General features: G+C 40.0%; 1 protein-coding gene across 6 annotated transcripts in view; it reads left to right on the top strand.

Moving 5' to 3' along the window:
• Nucleotides 1-17,103, top strand: part of NUP210L (nucleoporin 210 like) — a 119,806-nt gene that overhangs the window by 81,553 nt on the left and 21,150 nt on the right. For all 6 annotated transcript variants that reach the window (XM_072637755.1, XM_072637757.1, XM_072637756.1 and 3 more), the window contains exons 21-32: nucleotides 1,673-1,801; nucleotides 2,470-2,597; nucleotides 4,450-4,582; nucleotides 4,805-4,867; nucleotides 5,197-5,376; nucleotides 6,621-6,701; nucleotides 6,787-6,918; nucleotides 8,835-8,993; nucleotides 13,315-13,406; nucleotides 13,704-13,878; nucleotides 14,712-14,887; nucleotides 15,648-15,865. In XM_072637755.1, the coding sequence (XP_072493856.1) occupies nucleotides 1,673-1,801; nucleotides 2,470-2,597; nucleotides 4,450-4,582; nucleotides 4,805-4,867; nucleotides 5,197-5,376; nucleotides 6,621-6,701; nucleotides 6,787-6,918; nucleotides 8,835-8,993; nucleotides 13,315-13,406; nucleotides 13,704-13,878; nucleotides 14,712-14,887; nucleotides 15,648-15,865 (1,666 nt within the window). The remainder of the gene's footprint in view (nucleotides 1-1,672; nucleotides 1,802-2,469; nucleotides 2,598-4,449; nucleotides 4,583-4,804; nucleotides 4,868-5,196; nucleotides 5,377-6,620; nucleotides 6,702-6,786; nucleotides 6,919-8,834; nucleotides 8,994-13,314; nucleotides 13,407-13,703; nucleotides 13,879-14,711; nucleotides 14,888-15,647; nucleotides 15,866-17,103) is intronic.

The raw sequence follows: 17,103 nt of genomic DNA, 5'->3' as shown, positions 1-17,103 counted from the left end.
TCAATAAGTACTTATTAAGTACCAACTGTATGCCAGGCACTGTGCTAGACACTGAGGTACAAAGAAAGGCAAATTCAGTCCCTGCCCTTGAGGAGCTCAGAGTCTGATGGAGAAGACATGAAAACACCTATGTACAACCAAGATAAGTACAGGATACATCTGAGATAATAAAGAGAAGGAAGGTACTGGCATTAAGGGCGATCAGGGAAGACTTGTAAAAGATGAGATATTATGGGACTTGAAATTAGCCAAGGAAGCTCAAGGATGTGGAAAAGCATTGCAAGCATAAAGGACAGCCAGTGCAAATGTCTGGAGCCTAGAAAGTGGCCAGCATCACAATACTGTCATGAAAACCTAAAAAGAAGAGAGCATTGAGGAAAAGAAAAGGATTAAGAGTGTAACAAGCTATAGGGGTGTCAAGGAGAAAGAGGACTGAGAAAAGGCCATTGGATTTGGCATTTAAGAGACTATTAAATATCTTCAGGGTAGCTGTGTGGCTCAATGGATAGAGCACTGGCCTTGAAATCAAGACTTTCCTTCATGAGTTCAAATCTGGCCCCAGATTCTCTTATTAGTTTTGTTATCCTGGGCAAGTCACTTAACCCTGTTTGCCTCAGTTCCTCATCTGTAAGGTGAAGTGGAGAAGGAAATGACAAACCACGGCATGTTTGCCAAGAAAACCCCAAATGGGATCATGAAAAGTCAGACGTGAATGAAACGACTGAATAACAATCACAAATGTCTTTAAGTATTTGAAGGACCATTAAATACAAGAGTGATTAGATTTAGGGTTATTGATTTGGAGTTAGAAGAGACCTGACAGAACTGATCCAAGTCCTTCCTCCTTCATTTTACACAGAAGGAAACTGAGTAAGGCCCAGAAAGGTCATAAGGCCACACCATCAACGGAGCCATGATTTGAACAAAATCCTCTGCCTACAAATATGCTGTTCTTTCTACTGTGCCATGCTGCTGATTAGTCCCAGCAGGCAAAATCAGCAGAGATTCTTAGAAGTTGTAGAGGGGGGTGTTTAGGCTCTAGAAGTGCAGTGGCTGGCCTCAGGAGGCAGCGCTCTTTGCCCTCTAGAAGGGACCTTCAAAGAAAGACCAGATGACCACTTATCAGGTATAGGGCAAGGGGTGAAGGTGGGATTGGATGACCTCTGAGATGAAGTGAAGTGGAGGGAATCTGTTTTCAGTTGGGAAAAGGCACCCAGCCTGGTGAAGTGTCATGTAGGAACAAAATGAACTACTCTTTGGTCGTTTTTAGTAGGGCTCCTGAAGAGTTAAATTTCAATTAGTCAAATATTCTCCTCCCTTTCACCCTTGAGGAAGCAGATCTATTTCTAGTATATAACTAGTATCCCACTCTAAAATCAGCTTCATTCATTACCATATAAATGTTAAGTGTGGTTTTGTGAAAAGCTTTCCAGAGATGTTTACCTCCCCACTTAAAGTTTACATCACAAAAAAAAGTCACATGCAATTATTGAGAAGTCTCTTTGTAAAACTCAGTTACAATTCCTTTCATGAGTGGGGCAAGATGAATTAATTAATCAGCTTGCATTTATTAAGCATCTGCTATATGCCAGGTACCATGCGAGCACAAAAATGTTCATTTTATGTTTGGGTTAAATCTGTTCATACCCCTCTACCATCTCATTTGTTACAGGTGGTCCCATTACATCCTGGATTTCTCACCTTGGAGGTCTACGATCTGTGCCTGGCTTTCTTGGGCCCAGCATTGGCCCACCTTCGAGTGTCAGACATGCAAGAATTGGAGGTGGATCTGATTGACAAAGTAAGAAGTGTTTGCTTGCCACCACAACTAGTGTGGTCATCATTATCACAGCAGGAGTTTGCTATTGGGCTCGCATACTAAGCATGGGGAATTAATTTTTAAAAAAATAACACTATAGCCTCTACTTTTTAAAAAGAGATGAAATGTGAAAATTAAATTGTTTTGAAGATATGGTGAAATCCAAGAGCAGAATGCTAAAAATAGTATGCAGAGATTAAGTTGCTTTGGTTAAAAGAAGTGGGCAGGCAAAATGTAATGTGGCCCTGGCTCTTCTTTCACACCCCCTTGTACCACTTCTGCAGCTTGGGTCCTCACAGAGATGAGGGTGACGTGGGCTCTTCTGTGCTTTGAGAGTTCTAGGCTATTCCAAATACCCATTCCTAATTAAGTACTTCGGAAATATGGATCTAAAACTTCAGTTGTCCTCTACTATTGTCACTAGGCTTATTGTAAGTAATAATAATAATGATCATAGCTGCTTTATTCTTTTTATACAGTTGAGAAAATTGAGGCTCAGTGATTCACCTATGGTCATGTAGTTAGCAAGTATCAGAGGCAGAATCTGAACTCAGATTGCCTTGATTCCAAGTCTAACAACCTATCATGGTACATCTTGGTACCTTTCAACCAAAAAATATTCAAATCTACCATTTTCTCTTTACTCTCAGGTTGAGATTGGGAAATCTGTATTAGTGACAGTGAGAGTTCTAGGGCATTCCAAACGCCCATTCCTAAATAAGTACTTCAGAAATATGGATCTAAAACTTCAGTTGGCCTCTACCATTGTCACACTAACGTGAGTATCATTATCAGTAGTTCTTTCTTCCTATTTTATTTAAGTCTCTCCTCACTTCCAGGAGATTCTCCTTTCACATATTCTAACTCCTTTGAGTTTTCTCTGCCTTCTCATTTCTGTTTTATCATAAAACTTCTCAGTTCATAATCTGTCTTGTTATAAAAATAATCATCTGACTATAACCCCCCATCTGGGCCACTCCCCAAACTTGTATTCCCAATCACAGGATGCCTCCTCAGAGGGTGGCGGTTAATCTTGGATTCTAAAGTTACCCTGAAGGTTACTTTGTAAAGTGTAGCTTCTGAGACCCTACTGGTATACTTCCATTAACAGTCTTCCAGTACCACATTAGCTCTTAGCAAAGGCACTTATGAAGATGATGTAAAAACAATAGCTTCCAAACAGCCCCTCCCTTCAAAAAGCTGTGAGACATTCTCCTACAAATGCACGTGATGTCCACGGGAAGAGTGGACAAAAACTTTCAAGTTCAGTTGTAATAAGGTACATATTACATATAGAGAATGCGTGCCCAGGCCACTCATAATTCTGGGATTACTTACGTCAGGGCCCAGAAGGTTTTTTCCCCTGAGGGGAGACCCTCTCTGCCATCCAACTCTCCGGAGGCAGAAAGCATAGCCAGCTCTCTTTCCTGAGGCTGGGGAGGGAGGGGATGGTGTCACAAATCTGGAAGTTCTTTCCAACCCCTAGTAACCATTATCTCTCTGTGGCCATGTTTCTACTCTGCTCCCTATGTGTCAAAAATTGGCAAATGCTATAAATTAGGGATTGATTTATTGTCTTGTTCATTGTTCTAGACCAGGGGATGGAGAACCTGTGGCCTCCAGGCCACATGTAGCCCTCTAGGTCCTCAAGTTAGGCCCTTGAACTAAATCGAAACTTCACAGAACAAATCCCCTTAATAAAAGGACTCAACTCCGTCAAAAAGCCATACCCAAGGACAGAGAAGGCCACAGGTGGCCTTGAGGCTGCAGGTTCCCTCCCCCCCACCCCTTCCCTGACCTGGTCTCTTCCCATATCTCCACTCTTCTTGAACTTCACTCACAATGTGTATGGTCCAACTCCACTGACCTTCTCGCTGTTTCTCACACATGACCCTCCTATCTCCTGACTCGGGGCCTTTTCATTACACATTAAATACCTACTATGTTCCAGGCACTGTGCTAAGCACTGAGCATACAAATAAAGGCAAAAACACATTGTGAATAACCATGTATACCCAGAAGATATATAGCGTAGATGGAAGGCACACTTGCAAGGAAGCCACCAGCAGCTGAAGAAAGAAGTCCAAGGAGGAATGGCAAATGCTGTACAAAGGATCAAGGAATTTGACAGGAAAACGTTTTTGGAATTTGCAATTAGAAGGTTATTAGTGATGAGGAAAACAAATTTCAGTAGAGTTCTCATTTCTGTAGAGGTACTTTGGGCTAGAACAGTCTATGTTTGTGCGTAGCTTTGCTGGTAATCCCCTCATAGGTAATAGGAAATGCAGAACCATTAGATGGTTTGCCATTCCTGCCAGTCTGAGATGGGGCCTCATTATGTATTTGCTTATATGGTTGTTATTCTGTTAGAGCTCCAGGACAAGCCACTGCTTCTCTCGAGCTTCCTGCCATTGCCCAGAAATGTATCTTGGCTTTGGACATTCATTTCTGGTCATTGATCTTTGGCATTGCAAGCTACCAAGAGCTTTCTGAAGCTGTGAAAAAGCAGGATATGAAGTCCTTGGCAACTTGCCTACCTAACCAGGAAAGCCCATAGCTTGGGCACTACCAAGATAAGATCCCTTTTAATCCCTTGTACGATACTCCTGACAATTTATGGATCTCTACAGGTTCATGGAGGAACAAGATGAATACTCTGAAAGCTATATTCTTCGAGCTGTCACCATTGGGCAAACCACACTGGTTGCTATTGCCAGGGATAAGATGGGAAGAAAGTTCACATCAACCCCTCGACAGATTAAAGTAAGAAAATCATCTGGGTTAAAATTCATACTTTGTCCTTTTTCTGGGCTGTGGTTTGTTGCCCGTCTTTCTGTTATTGTTTGCTCTTTTTGAAAAGAAAACCCTAAAATGTCCTTTAGTCAAAAAAAAAGTGGTATCTGAAACCTGGGCAGTTAAAAACAAAACAAAACAAAAAAAAACCTGACTTGAATAATTACTTTCCTTTTGATTCTTTCTCCAAAGGTGTTTCCTCCATTCAGACTTGTTCCAGAGAAAATGACACTGATTCCAACCAACATGATGCAGGTAATCATAAAGGCAGAGAGGAATGAGACTCACTCCTCCCACTTCTTGTGGGCTTCCTCTACTCTGTTCCAAACCTAATTCTAACAGGATCTGACTAAGAGGAAAAAAACATTTTTTCCTAACTCTGACATGCATAGTACAACCTGGCACTTGAAAATCTCTGAGCTGTTTCCAGCTCATCCATTTACTCTGCAGCGAGTTTGATTAGCAATACACTGGTGTGCTTGGGAAAACAGGTGGTGAGAGAGACAGAGAGAAAAACTTGGGAAGTAGGATGTGGATTCTTGTCATCCTCCAATTGCTCATTGCTATGTTTAAATAAATTCCAGGTAATGTCAGAAGGTGGTCCCCAACCTCAGTCTATCATTCACTTCTCCATCAGTAATCAGACTGTGGCTGTTGTTAATAGGCGAGGGCAGGTCACAGGACAAGAGGTCGGCACAGCTGTGGTTCGTGGAACCATCCAGACAGTCAATGAAGATACTGGCAGAGTCATTGTATTTTCTCAGGTACATCTTTGGGGCTCTTCACTTGTTCCCTCTCCCCTTAACTTTCTGCCAGTATTGACATCATAGAAAGATCCTTTCCTTTCCCCTTTACCTGGCTCTCCTCAAATGGGCCCAGGTAATGTACAGTCTTTATCTGAAACCCTACAGTCCATGTAGCATCACTCTTAGTACTGCAAAACAAGGCACATCCCCCCAAGGAATTTCTTCTTTTTCCTTCCCAAACAATAACTTTGATAGTTTCTTAAGAAAGCATCATAACTTTCCAATATATTCTCTTATTGAAACCACGTTTGTAAAAGAAAATTTTTAATTATCTAAGTCACCTCATACAGTAATAGGCATCATTTCATGTCTGTAGCCTCCTCTATCCCTTTGCCAAGAAGAGAGAGGTATGTTTTTCCTTTTTTTCTATAATAAAAGTTGTCCGCTGTATTTTATCTGAGTTGAGCTTCTTTTTGACGATCTTTTCTTTTGCATTATTGTAGTCATTAAGAATATTATTCTTTTAGTTCTACTTTGCATCGTACATATTTCTAATTTCTTACAGCAAAATAATATTCCAGAACCTTTATGTACCTCTATTCGGCCAATGAGACCCTTCACACCCTGACCCTAACTTAACTTAACAAATTTATTATTTATTATTCCCCTTTCCTCTATGGTCCAGTAAAACTCAGCTCACAGATGACATTCCATCTCCCCTCCTCATGCCTTTGCACAGACCATTCGATGTCTATAATGCCCTTCCTCCCTCCTTACCTTCTCTTGAGAATCCTTCATATCCTTCAAAAGTCACCTCATTTTCTATAGGTATTCATGTGTGTATTATCTCCCCCAGTAGAATATAAGCTCTTTGGAGGAAGGGACTTTTTCATTTTTGTCTTTGTATTCCTAACACCTAGCAAAGATCCTGTCACGTAGTAGGCATATTGACTAACACAGCATGTCTGTTGATTGATCACAATTTGATCAGCCATTCCACAGTCAATGAACACCTACTTTGTTTACACCTTTTTTTTTTTCTACTGTGAGGAGTGCTTCTTTTGACCTTTTGTTATTAAAGAGACCTTTCCTCCTCAAGGAATTTCTTAGAGAAAAGTCACATTCTCAGCCCTAATTGGCATTTTGAGCTTTGCTTCTACTACCAAAATTAGCATTGTAGTTAGAGCCCTCATCCAAGCTCCTCTCTCCATGCTGTAGACACTCCTTTCATATTTACATTTTCTTTTCACCTTCCTGGGCAGGATGAAGTGCAGGTAGAAGTTGTCCAGCTTAGGGCTGTAAGGATCCTTGCAGCTGCGACGCGTCTCATTACAGCCACAGAGGTGAGTGCGAGGCCTCGCTGACGCGGTCATTCCACCAGTGTCAGCTGGGTGGGTGACTAGTATTATGATACTTTTTTTCTATCAGATGCCTGTCTACGTCATGGGGGTAAGCAGTACCCAGACCCCTTTCTCCTTCAGCAATGCAAACCCTGGACTCACATTCCACTGGTCAATGAGCAAACGAGATGTACTGGATTTGGTACCTAGGCACTCAGAGGTATGAATTCATCCATTATGTCACTATTTCAGAATCTCTTTACTATGCTTGTTATTAATGTATTAGGAGCTTAGGCTAACTCTTACAAACCTTGTTGGCAGAGAAGCAAATGATGTCGAGAATAAAAAAGTTATGTAGGAGCAACATGTTGTCTAAAGGAGCTTATCGTTAAGTGTTTTGTGACGTAAAATTTCTGTTGCACAGTCACAGAGAAGTTTGTCATAGTTTTCATGGTATTTGCCTCCAGCTGCAAGGTCAAAATCTTCCTTGGAAATACTCTGAGTTTTTGAGTCAAAGTGATACTAATTTTCTTTCCTGTATATGATGTTGAGAGCAATATGCTGATTTTTTTGTCGTCTGGGAATTTCAGTATCCTGTAGTTTTACTCAAAGAAATTAAAGTTTCCTTGTGCTAAACATGCTTTCTCAGCCAAAAGTAAATGAGTTACACTAGTCCAGCTCTGTGTCTTAAAGTGCTACTTTGTCGTATTACTAGGTATCTCTTCTCTAGCTTTAATTGACTTCTCATCATATTTTAAGAGTCTTTTTTGTCAGATAAGTCATGTGATTTTTGGTCATCTATCTGTCTCCTACTATGCTGGAGCCATATAAACAGATCTATATTTTAGGTTAAATAAATCTATATTGATTTATTACTCCCCAGTGAAACAAAAATATTTTAAAATAAAGTTTGAAGGGAAAAAAAGGCAGAAAGTTGATTTGTGACTTGGTAAGTAGCACTGAGCATATCTTACTGAACATAGATCTCATGGGCAATATTTCTTCTAGTTTTTAAATTTATAAGCAGATGTTACAAAACCAGTAAACTATGAAGACCAAGTGTGTTTACAGAATTGTTTTAGTATTATAATCAAATTAAATGCAGTGAAGTTCATCAGACACATTTGGCAATAGATTTAAATATATTTGTGCTGAACAGTAGTTTGGCAAAAGTAGGAAGAAAGATAGAAGAGCTCATAGACCATGATGACAATTTTACCTAATCCTCACTCTCTCCCCAGTAACATTCTGACCACTTTGATTTCAAGGGTCCAGGCTTAACTTCCTGGCCTGAGTTCAAGTCAGGGCTGGTCCTACAAATATGAAAAGCTGCAGGAACTAGAATTGTGGGAACATTGCTGGGGTGACCAAAGAGAAAGGAGGGTAATTGAGCAAAGCCAGAAGGTTTCTCCAGGAGAAAGATATAATTTGTGTAGCATTGGGGGACTGAAATCCTAGAAAGGGGAGAGAGGACACCAAGATGAAGGGGAAGGAGAATATCAGAAAAGAAGGTAGAAGACACATACTTCAGAATTTTGCCTAAGGCTCACGCTGCCTTATAATTTCTTCTTTCAAGAGACTAGATCGAAGTAAAAGCCCTTCCCCTAACCAAGTACAGCTTAGACTCCTATCAGGTTCTACCACGATCACTATCACTTCTGCTACTGCATTGCCTTCCTACCAGAATTGGTGAATGCAGAAAGGGAAAGAGGGAAACTAATTTCTGTAGTCCTAAGACTTTAAATTTCCCATTCAGCTATGCCCTTGCCTCTCTCTTCAACTTTAGTAGCAGATTGCTTCCCTCTTTTCCTTGACGCTATTGGAAGAATTCCTCATCTCATCTACCAACAAACTGACTCTGGTCTTTATGAATATGAAAGAGACATAAAAATTATTGTGCAGCACATGCAGAAACTATGAATATATTAAGATATTTTATGGAATGAGGCAACTTGTGGGCAAAGCTGAGAGGCAAAAAGACCATGACAAAGAAACAAGAGAAAAATAAGTTTTTGTACTCCAACATTTAAAGGTACTTATTTCCAACCCACATTCTCCCCTTCTTTTCATTATGGTAGAGAGGAAATGGTCCAGGGTTTTGTTGCCCTTGAACATCTCTTGTCCCATCTCTGCTAGGTTTCCCTACAGCTCCCAGAAGAGAATAATTTTGCCATGTCAGTTCATACTAAAGCAGCAGGGAGGACCAGCATCAAAGTCACTGTGCGCTGTATGAACATCTCTTCTGGACAATTTGAGGGGAGTTTATCAGAACTATCCGATGAAGTCCAGATTTTGGTAAGTGCCTAAACCCTAGGAGTTTCTTCATTTTGTGGCACAAAGGCATAGGAACTCACTTTCTTCATCATCCTTGGAAATTTGTTTTGAATAGAAATCTAGAAAGAGGTGAATGCCAGGAAGGTCTCCAGGGTAGGCTTCTGACCCCCAATATCTTGACCATTTTTTCACTCATGTACTCCTTATAGTCTATTCCATTTCTGTGTCTCACTCATAAGGCTTAGTTCACATAAGGCCATAAACAACACAGTGGCCCAGTGGAAGTCAGAGCAGGAAGGGTAGAGTGGCAGAGAACCAAGTTCCTGAAATGATATGAATGTGTGCCTTGCACAAGGATCTTGAGGTTTATTGTTCACATTTGTTCCCATACGTAGTTAACCACAAAATATTCTAGCACAGTGAGGAGATAATTATAATACGTAAAAGAATTCTTAGACTGAATCCAAGTACCCTTATTTTTAAAACCCAAAAGAAAAATGCCTCATTTCAGATATCCATTTCCTGTTCCTTAGGACCCGGGAATGATTTTTTTTTTTTGTCAAAAGATCAGGTTTCTTAAAATGTGAGTCTACCTCTTTTCACCCTTGTAACCTTACAGAGCAAGTCACTTAGCCTCTCTAAGTCCCAGTTCCTATTTTTAAAAAGCATAAAGTTATCTTTCGTGCCTATTTTACAGAATTCCTGTGATTATTGAGAAGGTTTGCATAAGTGCCTTAAACGGAAGGAATCCTGATTGGCTTGTGACCTTTCCTGGTGTTTAGTGCTTGAAGAACTTTTAAGTCAATCCTAAATTATATGATCTTCCTTTTATTAAAAAGAGATTGGGGCTGATCAGAAAAGAAAAGAGACTTTTGTTACACAGTGGGGAAGGGACTATACCTGTACCAAACTAAGATTCCCAAAATATTATTTTGCATTAAATGATTAATGTGAAAAATTAAGAGAAATGTAGAGAGATTTGTATAAACTCATACAGAGAGAAATAAGCAGAACCAGGAGAAGAATTTACAAAGTAACTTCCACAATGTAAATGAAAAGATCGTTTAAAGGAAAAACAAATGTTATTACATAATTGTCTTTCCTTTTTACAACGGAGAATGAAGTCTGGAAGATAGGAAATGACTGATGGAAAACAAAAGCTATCTGCCCTACCTTCACTTCTTTGATTCTTCTATCATTTGACAAGCATTTATTTTATTTTAATTGAAACTTGAAGAAAGCCAGGAGGCAAAGATGGTATTCCTTTGAAAATCATTTCATCTTTGATGTCAAAATTTGTTGCAGATGATGAAGAAATCAGCAGATTTATGACAAACTTAAGATTCTCCATACAAAGTTAGCATATACTTTGATACCTGATGGTGACTTTAGTGTGGAGATGGACATATAGGGCAAGATGGTGCAAATATGAATAGGAAAGTATGGTTCGGGATCAAGAACTGAAAAAAGTCAAAAACAAAACAAAACAAAAACAAAAAACATGCAGACTATTCAGAAGCTCCTTAGACTTGTATATCATGAACACTAAGTGTCCAAGTCAAGAGTCAGATGGTGCTAAATGAAATAACATCAAAAAACTAATTTCTATCCTAACAGACACAAAACCACCGGTTACTGATTGAGGATTTGTTTTTGAATCAGCTGTTCATGTCCAGTGAGATCATCAGCCAGTTAAAGGTTAAAATCAGTACTAATGTAACAAGAGTAAAGAGTTTTCTCCATAGGAGTATCTGCTTTACATTGTACTGAGTAATGGCAAGACAGATAGATAAAGGACAGGCAAAGCACATATGCCTCAATAGTTGGGCAACCAGTCTTTCATGTCCCTGACACAGAAGCCCTGCAGGAATGGCTATTCAAAGTGCACTCCCTCTGTATGCCAGCAGATGGTGCTCTGGGTTCAAGCTGTACCAAGTCTCAGCTCAGCCCTCTTGCACATGCACAAAAAGGGCTTACTAGGATCCTCTGATTCCCAGCAGCTAAGCCTGAGCTCAGTATATTACAGGCTAAAGGTATGAATGCTTTTCCTGACAATTCATAGTTTAGCAAATTGGCTCAGCCCCCATCTCATTTGAGATTTTCATCTCTTTCCCACTAAGCATGACTCAGAAATAATACTTATTACATATTGAATTGAATAAAAAATGAAAGGAGCAGCCTTAAAAATCCTAAACTGCTGACAACCACTTTTCTGTTTTTCTCTGACACCTAGAGGTTGCAGGGAAAGAAAACACTGAAAAATATAGCACCTGTAGCTAGAAATAGCTGCCACAATGAGGTGTCACCCTAAATTAGAAGAGAGAATAAAGATAGAAAGAAGATACTGGTCATAATTACAGTCACAGCAGTCTGACCTATTAAAAAAAAAAAGCCATAGACTGAAAAACTGGACAGAAGTAAAGAATGTGATCATCATTACTTCTTAGAGAAGTTTTAACATTGCAAAACAGTCACCAAAATGAGAAGCCCAAAAGGTTCCACAAATTACCTCACTCAGCAGACACTTGATTTCTTTGCCAAGTGGAAACAACCAACGAGTATGGTTTAGAGTATGATGTTATTTACAAAATGTTATATAGGGTGACAAAAGACTACAGTGTCAATTTTTTTGTATTTTGGATCTCCAAGAAGCTTATGTTTTATTGATAATTAGTGGGTGGGAATGACAATATGTAGACAAATAACCATATACTCCAGGGAATCTGTGTTTTTGAATATGCTCCTAAACTCTCTGGGTCTCCATTCCATTTCTATAAACTGAGATAACTAGACTCAGTAACCTCTAAGGTTTCTACCAGCTCCAAGTGTATATTGACTCTTATTCATATCTTGACACAAGCTCACTTCAGTAGAACTACTCAACATCCATTTCTCTTGATACTAAGAAGCTACCATAGGGGAGTGAACGGGCTTTCCATTGACTATCTCTAGCTCTAACCACATAAGAAAGCCATCTTCTCTCCTCATCCATTTTATTTATTGATATTCTCTCTAATTCTCCTTTATGATTTCTTGTTTAAGCCTGTTCACACTACCACATATTTCTCCACTGTCCTCTGGCAAGCCTCATTATCAGTTCTTCAAAGATTTTAGTGTTTCATGCCTGGTAGCTATCCAGGAATATCAGAAGTACATTGGAATGGGCCTTCATTTCAGGAAGAAGCTTGGAGTCTTTAAAAGACTTTTGCAAATTTTCCAATACTGTAACGTTAAATTCTGCCCAATTCTGAGCCCAACCCATTGTCCATTTTGATGTCTGTCCAATAGGCATTCACAAACATACATATATGTTCACATGTAATATATTCACACACATTAGTCCATAGACTATATCGAGGATATCCCACAATGATAGCCATTGATAGCCAACCTAGCCATTACCATTAGGACAAAACATGAAAAATGCTTATTGTTCATATTAGAGTATGCAGTTGGACTGTTACAGATTGTGTGAGTAGGGGTGGGTGAGGAAAAGAAAAAGAGGGAGAGGGGAGGACTAAGGAGGATAGAGAGAGGTACAGCAGGTAGACAGTGAGCTGGGCTTAGAACTGAATAAGAGCTCGACAGCAGGTTGCATCATATTTGGGAAATTGTGCAGCATTGTAAATGATTCTAAGCTGTTTGTGGCTGCAAAAGCATGTATTTCCAATTCCAGTAGTCTCTTGATGATGCTCAATGGCTATAAATCATACAACATTATGTTGTCAAAAGAATCACAGTTACATGCGACCCAAAGAGCAGTGGGGAGAGGCCTAGTGAGTGTGAGTCAGCAGCAGCACATCACCAATAGTCACCTAAATGTGAGACATAGTGTAAGAGACCTCAAGGATATGCGTGACTAGAAAAAGAAGGGAGCGAGCTGTGCAATGAAATTAAGGGAAACAGATGGACTGCCTGGTTGTACACTAGGACCAAAACAGCAGTAAAAATAGGAATAACAGCTTGTATTTCTGTGGCACTTTAAGGTTTGCAAAGCACAACCTTATATGTTAGTTAGTTGTCCTCTCATCTGATACTCACAATGACCCTATGAGGCAGGTGTTCTTGTTATCCTAGATAATACAGATGAAGAAACAGAGACTCAGAGATGTTAGGTGACTGGCCAGGGTTCACGCTCATGCAAAGAGAAAATAGATGTGTCACTTTGCAGCTGTCATTATTATCACAAGAGACCACTTGAGAATGAGGAAGGGGATTGGTCTTCCTGACACCTACCTTGTATTAAAAGGTTTTCCAGATCCACATTAATAGATATCATCATGGTGAAAATGTTTCAATCTGTATTTTTCACTTTTTTAAAAACGATGCTTTCTTATCACAGGTGTTTGAAAAGCTCCAACTTTTCTGTCCAGAATGCCCAGCAGAGCAAATTCTGATGTCTATGAATTCTCAGCTCAAACTGCATACTAACAGGTAGTTAAAAGGAGGGGAGAGCTCTACCTGGTGAATTTCGCTTTAAATACCTTCTTCAAGATATTTGACTCAGGAAGACAAACCCTGGGTACAACTTTTTAAACATACTTCATAAAGGAATTTTATTTAAAAAATTTAGCACAATCTAAGGGTGAGCCTTCACCTGAGACCATCAGACATCCTGGAAATGGGATAACCTTCTAAGGGCGCAATCTTAGAAATAATCCTAAAAAACTTTTCTCATTCCCCTTTAGTTAAAACAGAACCTAACTGAAGGCCTTCATTTAATCTGCCTAGGGAAGGGGCTGCCTTTGTAAGTTCCAGGGTTCTCAGGTGTTTTCCCAATTCATCTGTCATCGAGGAGGATGGCCAAGGGCTCCTGAAAGCTGGTGCTATCGCAGGTACTGCTGTATTAGAAGTCACTTCTCTGGAGCCTTTTGGAGTCAATCAGACAGCCATAACTGGGGTCCAGGTGCGTTCAGGAACATTTGATGAAATGCTGCATGACTGTATAATCTTAAAGCTACATAATTAGGAGTGTAAGCTTTTTTAGTATTTGATATCTTCCTTAGAGAGTATGGTTAAGCAATCACGAAAAGAGACTGATTCTGGCAGATGTTATCAACTGTCAAGTGGCAAGTGATCTGAGAGATCAGGGTATTTCTGAGGGCCTACCAGCAAGTCCAACATACCACAAGATCCACTGGTTTCGTCATAAACAGCTATAGTGGAAAATATCCTTTGTAGCCCCATTATGTCACATAGTACCTGGCACAGAGTAAGCACTTAATAAATATTTTCTGAATTGAATATCAAAAGTAAAGCCTTTGCCTAAAATGCACTTTTGTCATTAGAACCACAGAATTTAGATCTGGAAGGTCATCCACATTTCCGACACAGTTCAGAAAATGCCTTGATAGACTCTCATTCATTGGATATTTGCTGAGTATATACTATGCAAGGCCCTGTATTGTGGAGGATACAAAAATGTATAAGACTTAAATATCCCTCCAGAGCCTTCACAGCATCCAGCCTTTACTCCTAGGCTGTTGTTATACAGCTCTACTTGTTAGAAACTGCTTTATGACTTGGAGCCACAGTCTTTATTGTCTCTATATGTCAAGTATTCATGCTGTCCAGCCTCCAGGTAACCCTGCTCCTTCCCTGCCTCAGTTGAGAACTAATGGTATTTTCCTTTGAAGAGCAATAGCACCTGTTCTTCCCTGTATGTCTTTGTTTTGATAACACATGTCCACCATTCTACCTTACGTTCCCTGCTGCACTAAGAAGCTTTACCTCCCACAGGTGGCACCAGTGACGTACCTGCGGATGAGTACCCACCCCAAACTCTACACCGCTCCAGGAACAGTCCTATCAGCATTTCCCTTGGGCATGTCTCTCACCTTCACTGTCCAGTTCTATGACAGCATTGGAGAGAAATTCCACACACACAACACACAACTCTACTTGGCCCTGAATCGGTAGGGAATTCAGTGCATCATTGAGTCCTATGCTTAAGTTCCTATAAGTTTATTCCATGTTGTACAGCTACCCAACTGAATTCCTTTTCATGTTAATCACCTGACCTCTTTTGTGTGAAGCTAAGAATATGACTAAAAAGACTTAAGGATTTTAGCATGGTATTTTAAGTGGAAAACTTTTAGAATACAGTAGCTTCCCAGGTCCCAGTACTTCTGAATTCAAAGGGATCAGATGTCCAGGATTCCTTTTTAAATTTTTACTCAGTAAATTCCATAGTGTCTTCATCAAAAAGCTTTTATTGACCTCTTATGAGTATTGCTATGCTGGATACTATATAAAGAAAATTTATCTGTTTCTTAACATCTAGTTATTTATATTCTTAAGATGTTAAAAATTTCCTCTAAGCCCTGAGCTACTAAATGCCATGTGGTATACATTCTGCCTGGGAGAACAGGATTCTGCTCATGCATTTTTAAAGATGTCTCCTTCTCAGCTTCTGCTATGAATAGATCACTGGGCCTGGAGATTGGAAAACCTGAGCTCAACTCTGACCTCAGACACCGACCAACTGTGTGACCCTGGGCAAGTCATTTAACCTTTGTCAGCCTCAGTTTCCTCAATTGGAAGATGGGAATAAAAATAGCACCTGCTTCCCCACTGTTGTGAGGATCAAATGACATATTTGCAAAGCACTTAACACAGGGCCTGGTCCATGGTAGGCCCTTAATGAATGCATGTTCCTTCTCTATCTACTTTCAGGGATGATTTGTTGCTGATTGGACCAGGGAATAAGAATTACACTTACATGGCGCAGGCTGTTAACCGGGGAGTGACCCTTGTTGGGCTCTGGGACCAGAGACACCCAGGCATGGCTGACTATATCCCTGTCACAGTGGAGCATGCCATTGAGCCTGACACCAGGCTTATCTTTGTTGGCGATGTCATCTGCTTCAGTACTTACCTCGTCAACCATGATGGTTTGTATCCCCTTTCCATCCCATGGAGAATTAGAAAGTGGCCTGACTCTGAGGGCTTTTTCCCATCTAATGAAGTCCAACAAGCATATTTAAGTTCCTACTACATACAAGGTCCTATGCTTGTCCTCTGGAATGAAGAGTCCTAGCATTTCTGAGGATGGGACTGGAGAGTGAGTGGGCATAAGCAGAATCACTTCTTTCTCTGTTTTGGGAATTTCACATCAACTGGTACTTCTCATTTCTCTCTACAGGTGCTCAGCCTATGACATTTATTAACTATTTGTTACCATGCACAGTGCCTAGCACATAATGGGTTTTTAATAAGTGTTTCTTGAATGAGTGAATGAATGACTGTACATAGCCCTGCACTGAGTATCACTGAAAGCTATGGTCACTGTTCTAACTAATTCAAGCAAACATACTTAACTATCATCTCTAACATGCCCAGCACCCCAGACAATGGGTATACTCTGAGAAGAGTAGTAACTAAGGATGTAGGGTGGAAAAATAAATTCTATGGGCAGCATCTACAGGATCCTAATTTAAAAACTTGGTTTTGCATGTATTGGATGTCATGGAATAAAATTAAAGGCTCAATTTCAATCAGTCTTCATTTTGATAGGGTTTGAGTTCTAAAGGAGGAAAACCACTTATGTTCAGCAAAGAGTTTCTAGGCTAAAAAGTGTCATTGAGTTAGATGAGATCACAACAAAACATTGTTCTTGCCAACAGAAGGGGCTCTGTGGTTTTGCTCAGCTCTCAACAAATCTAACATCAGACCTTGGATGGGAGGATGGTGGCTCCGTGTAGTTTTTCAAGAAAGACTGAAACGGGGTATAGTTATGACTCTGCAGCTGCCTGTGGGAATTGTGTGTGTCCATATCTGCATTTGGGAAAAGCATTGGGAACTTGGTTCAGCAAGGACTCCATTTCTGACATTTAGTGCAAAAGTATATCTTTTAGGTCCAGAGCACATCTCAGTCCCTCAAGACCTGAACTGCTCATGGTAGCTGCTTAGGACCAACCAGTGGGCACGTCTGCTTCTAGATTAGAGACACTGTGATTGTAATACTTCTGTAATATCACAATCATAGATTCCTAGAAGTTGGTGTCTGTTGTTAATGGACAAGAGGCTTCTTTTATCCTCCCTTATTATGCATGTTCTGGAGTTTCCCTTATGTTCACAATAACTTCCACTATTCAGAATGGGTAAACCAAATGGCCTCATGCCAGTTTAT

This window comes from Notamacropus eugenii, chromosome 2 (genome assembly GCF_028372415.1).
Source record: "Notamacropus eugenii isolate mMacEug1 chromosome 2, mMacEug1.pri_v2, whole genome shotgun sequence".
Classification (NCBI taxonomy): Eukaryota; Metazoa; Chordata; class Mammalia; order Diprotodontia; family Macropodidae; genus Notamacropus; species Notamacropus eugenii.
This window is presented reverse-complemented; position numbering and strand designations above follow the sequence as displayed.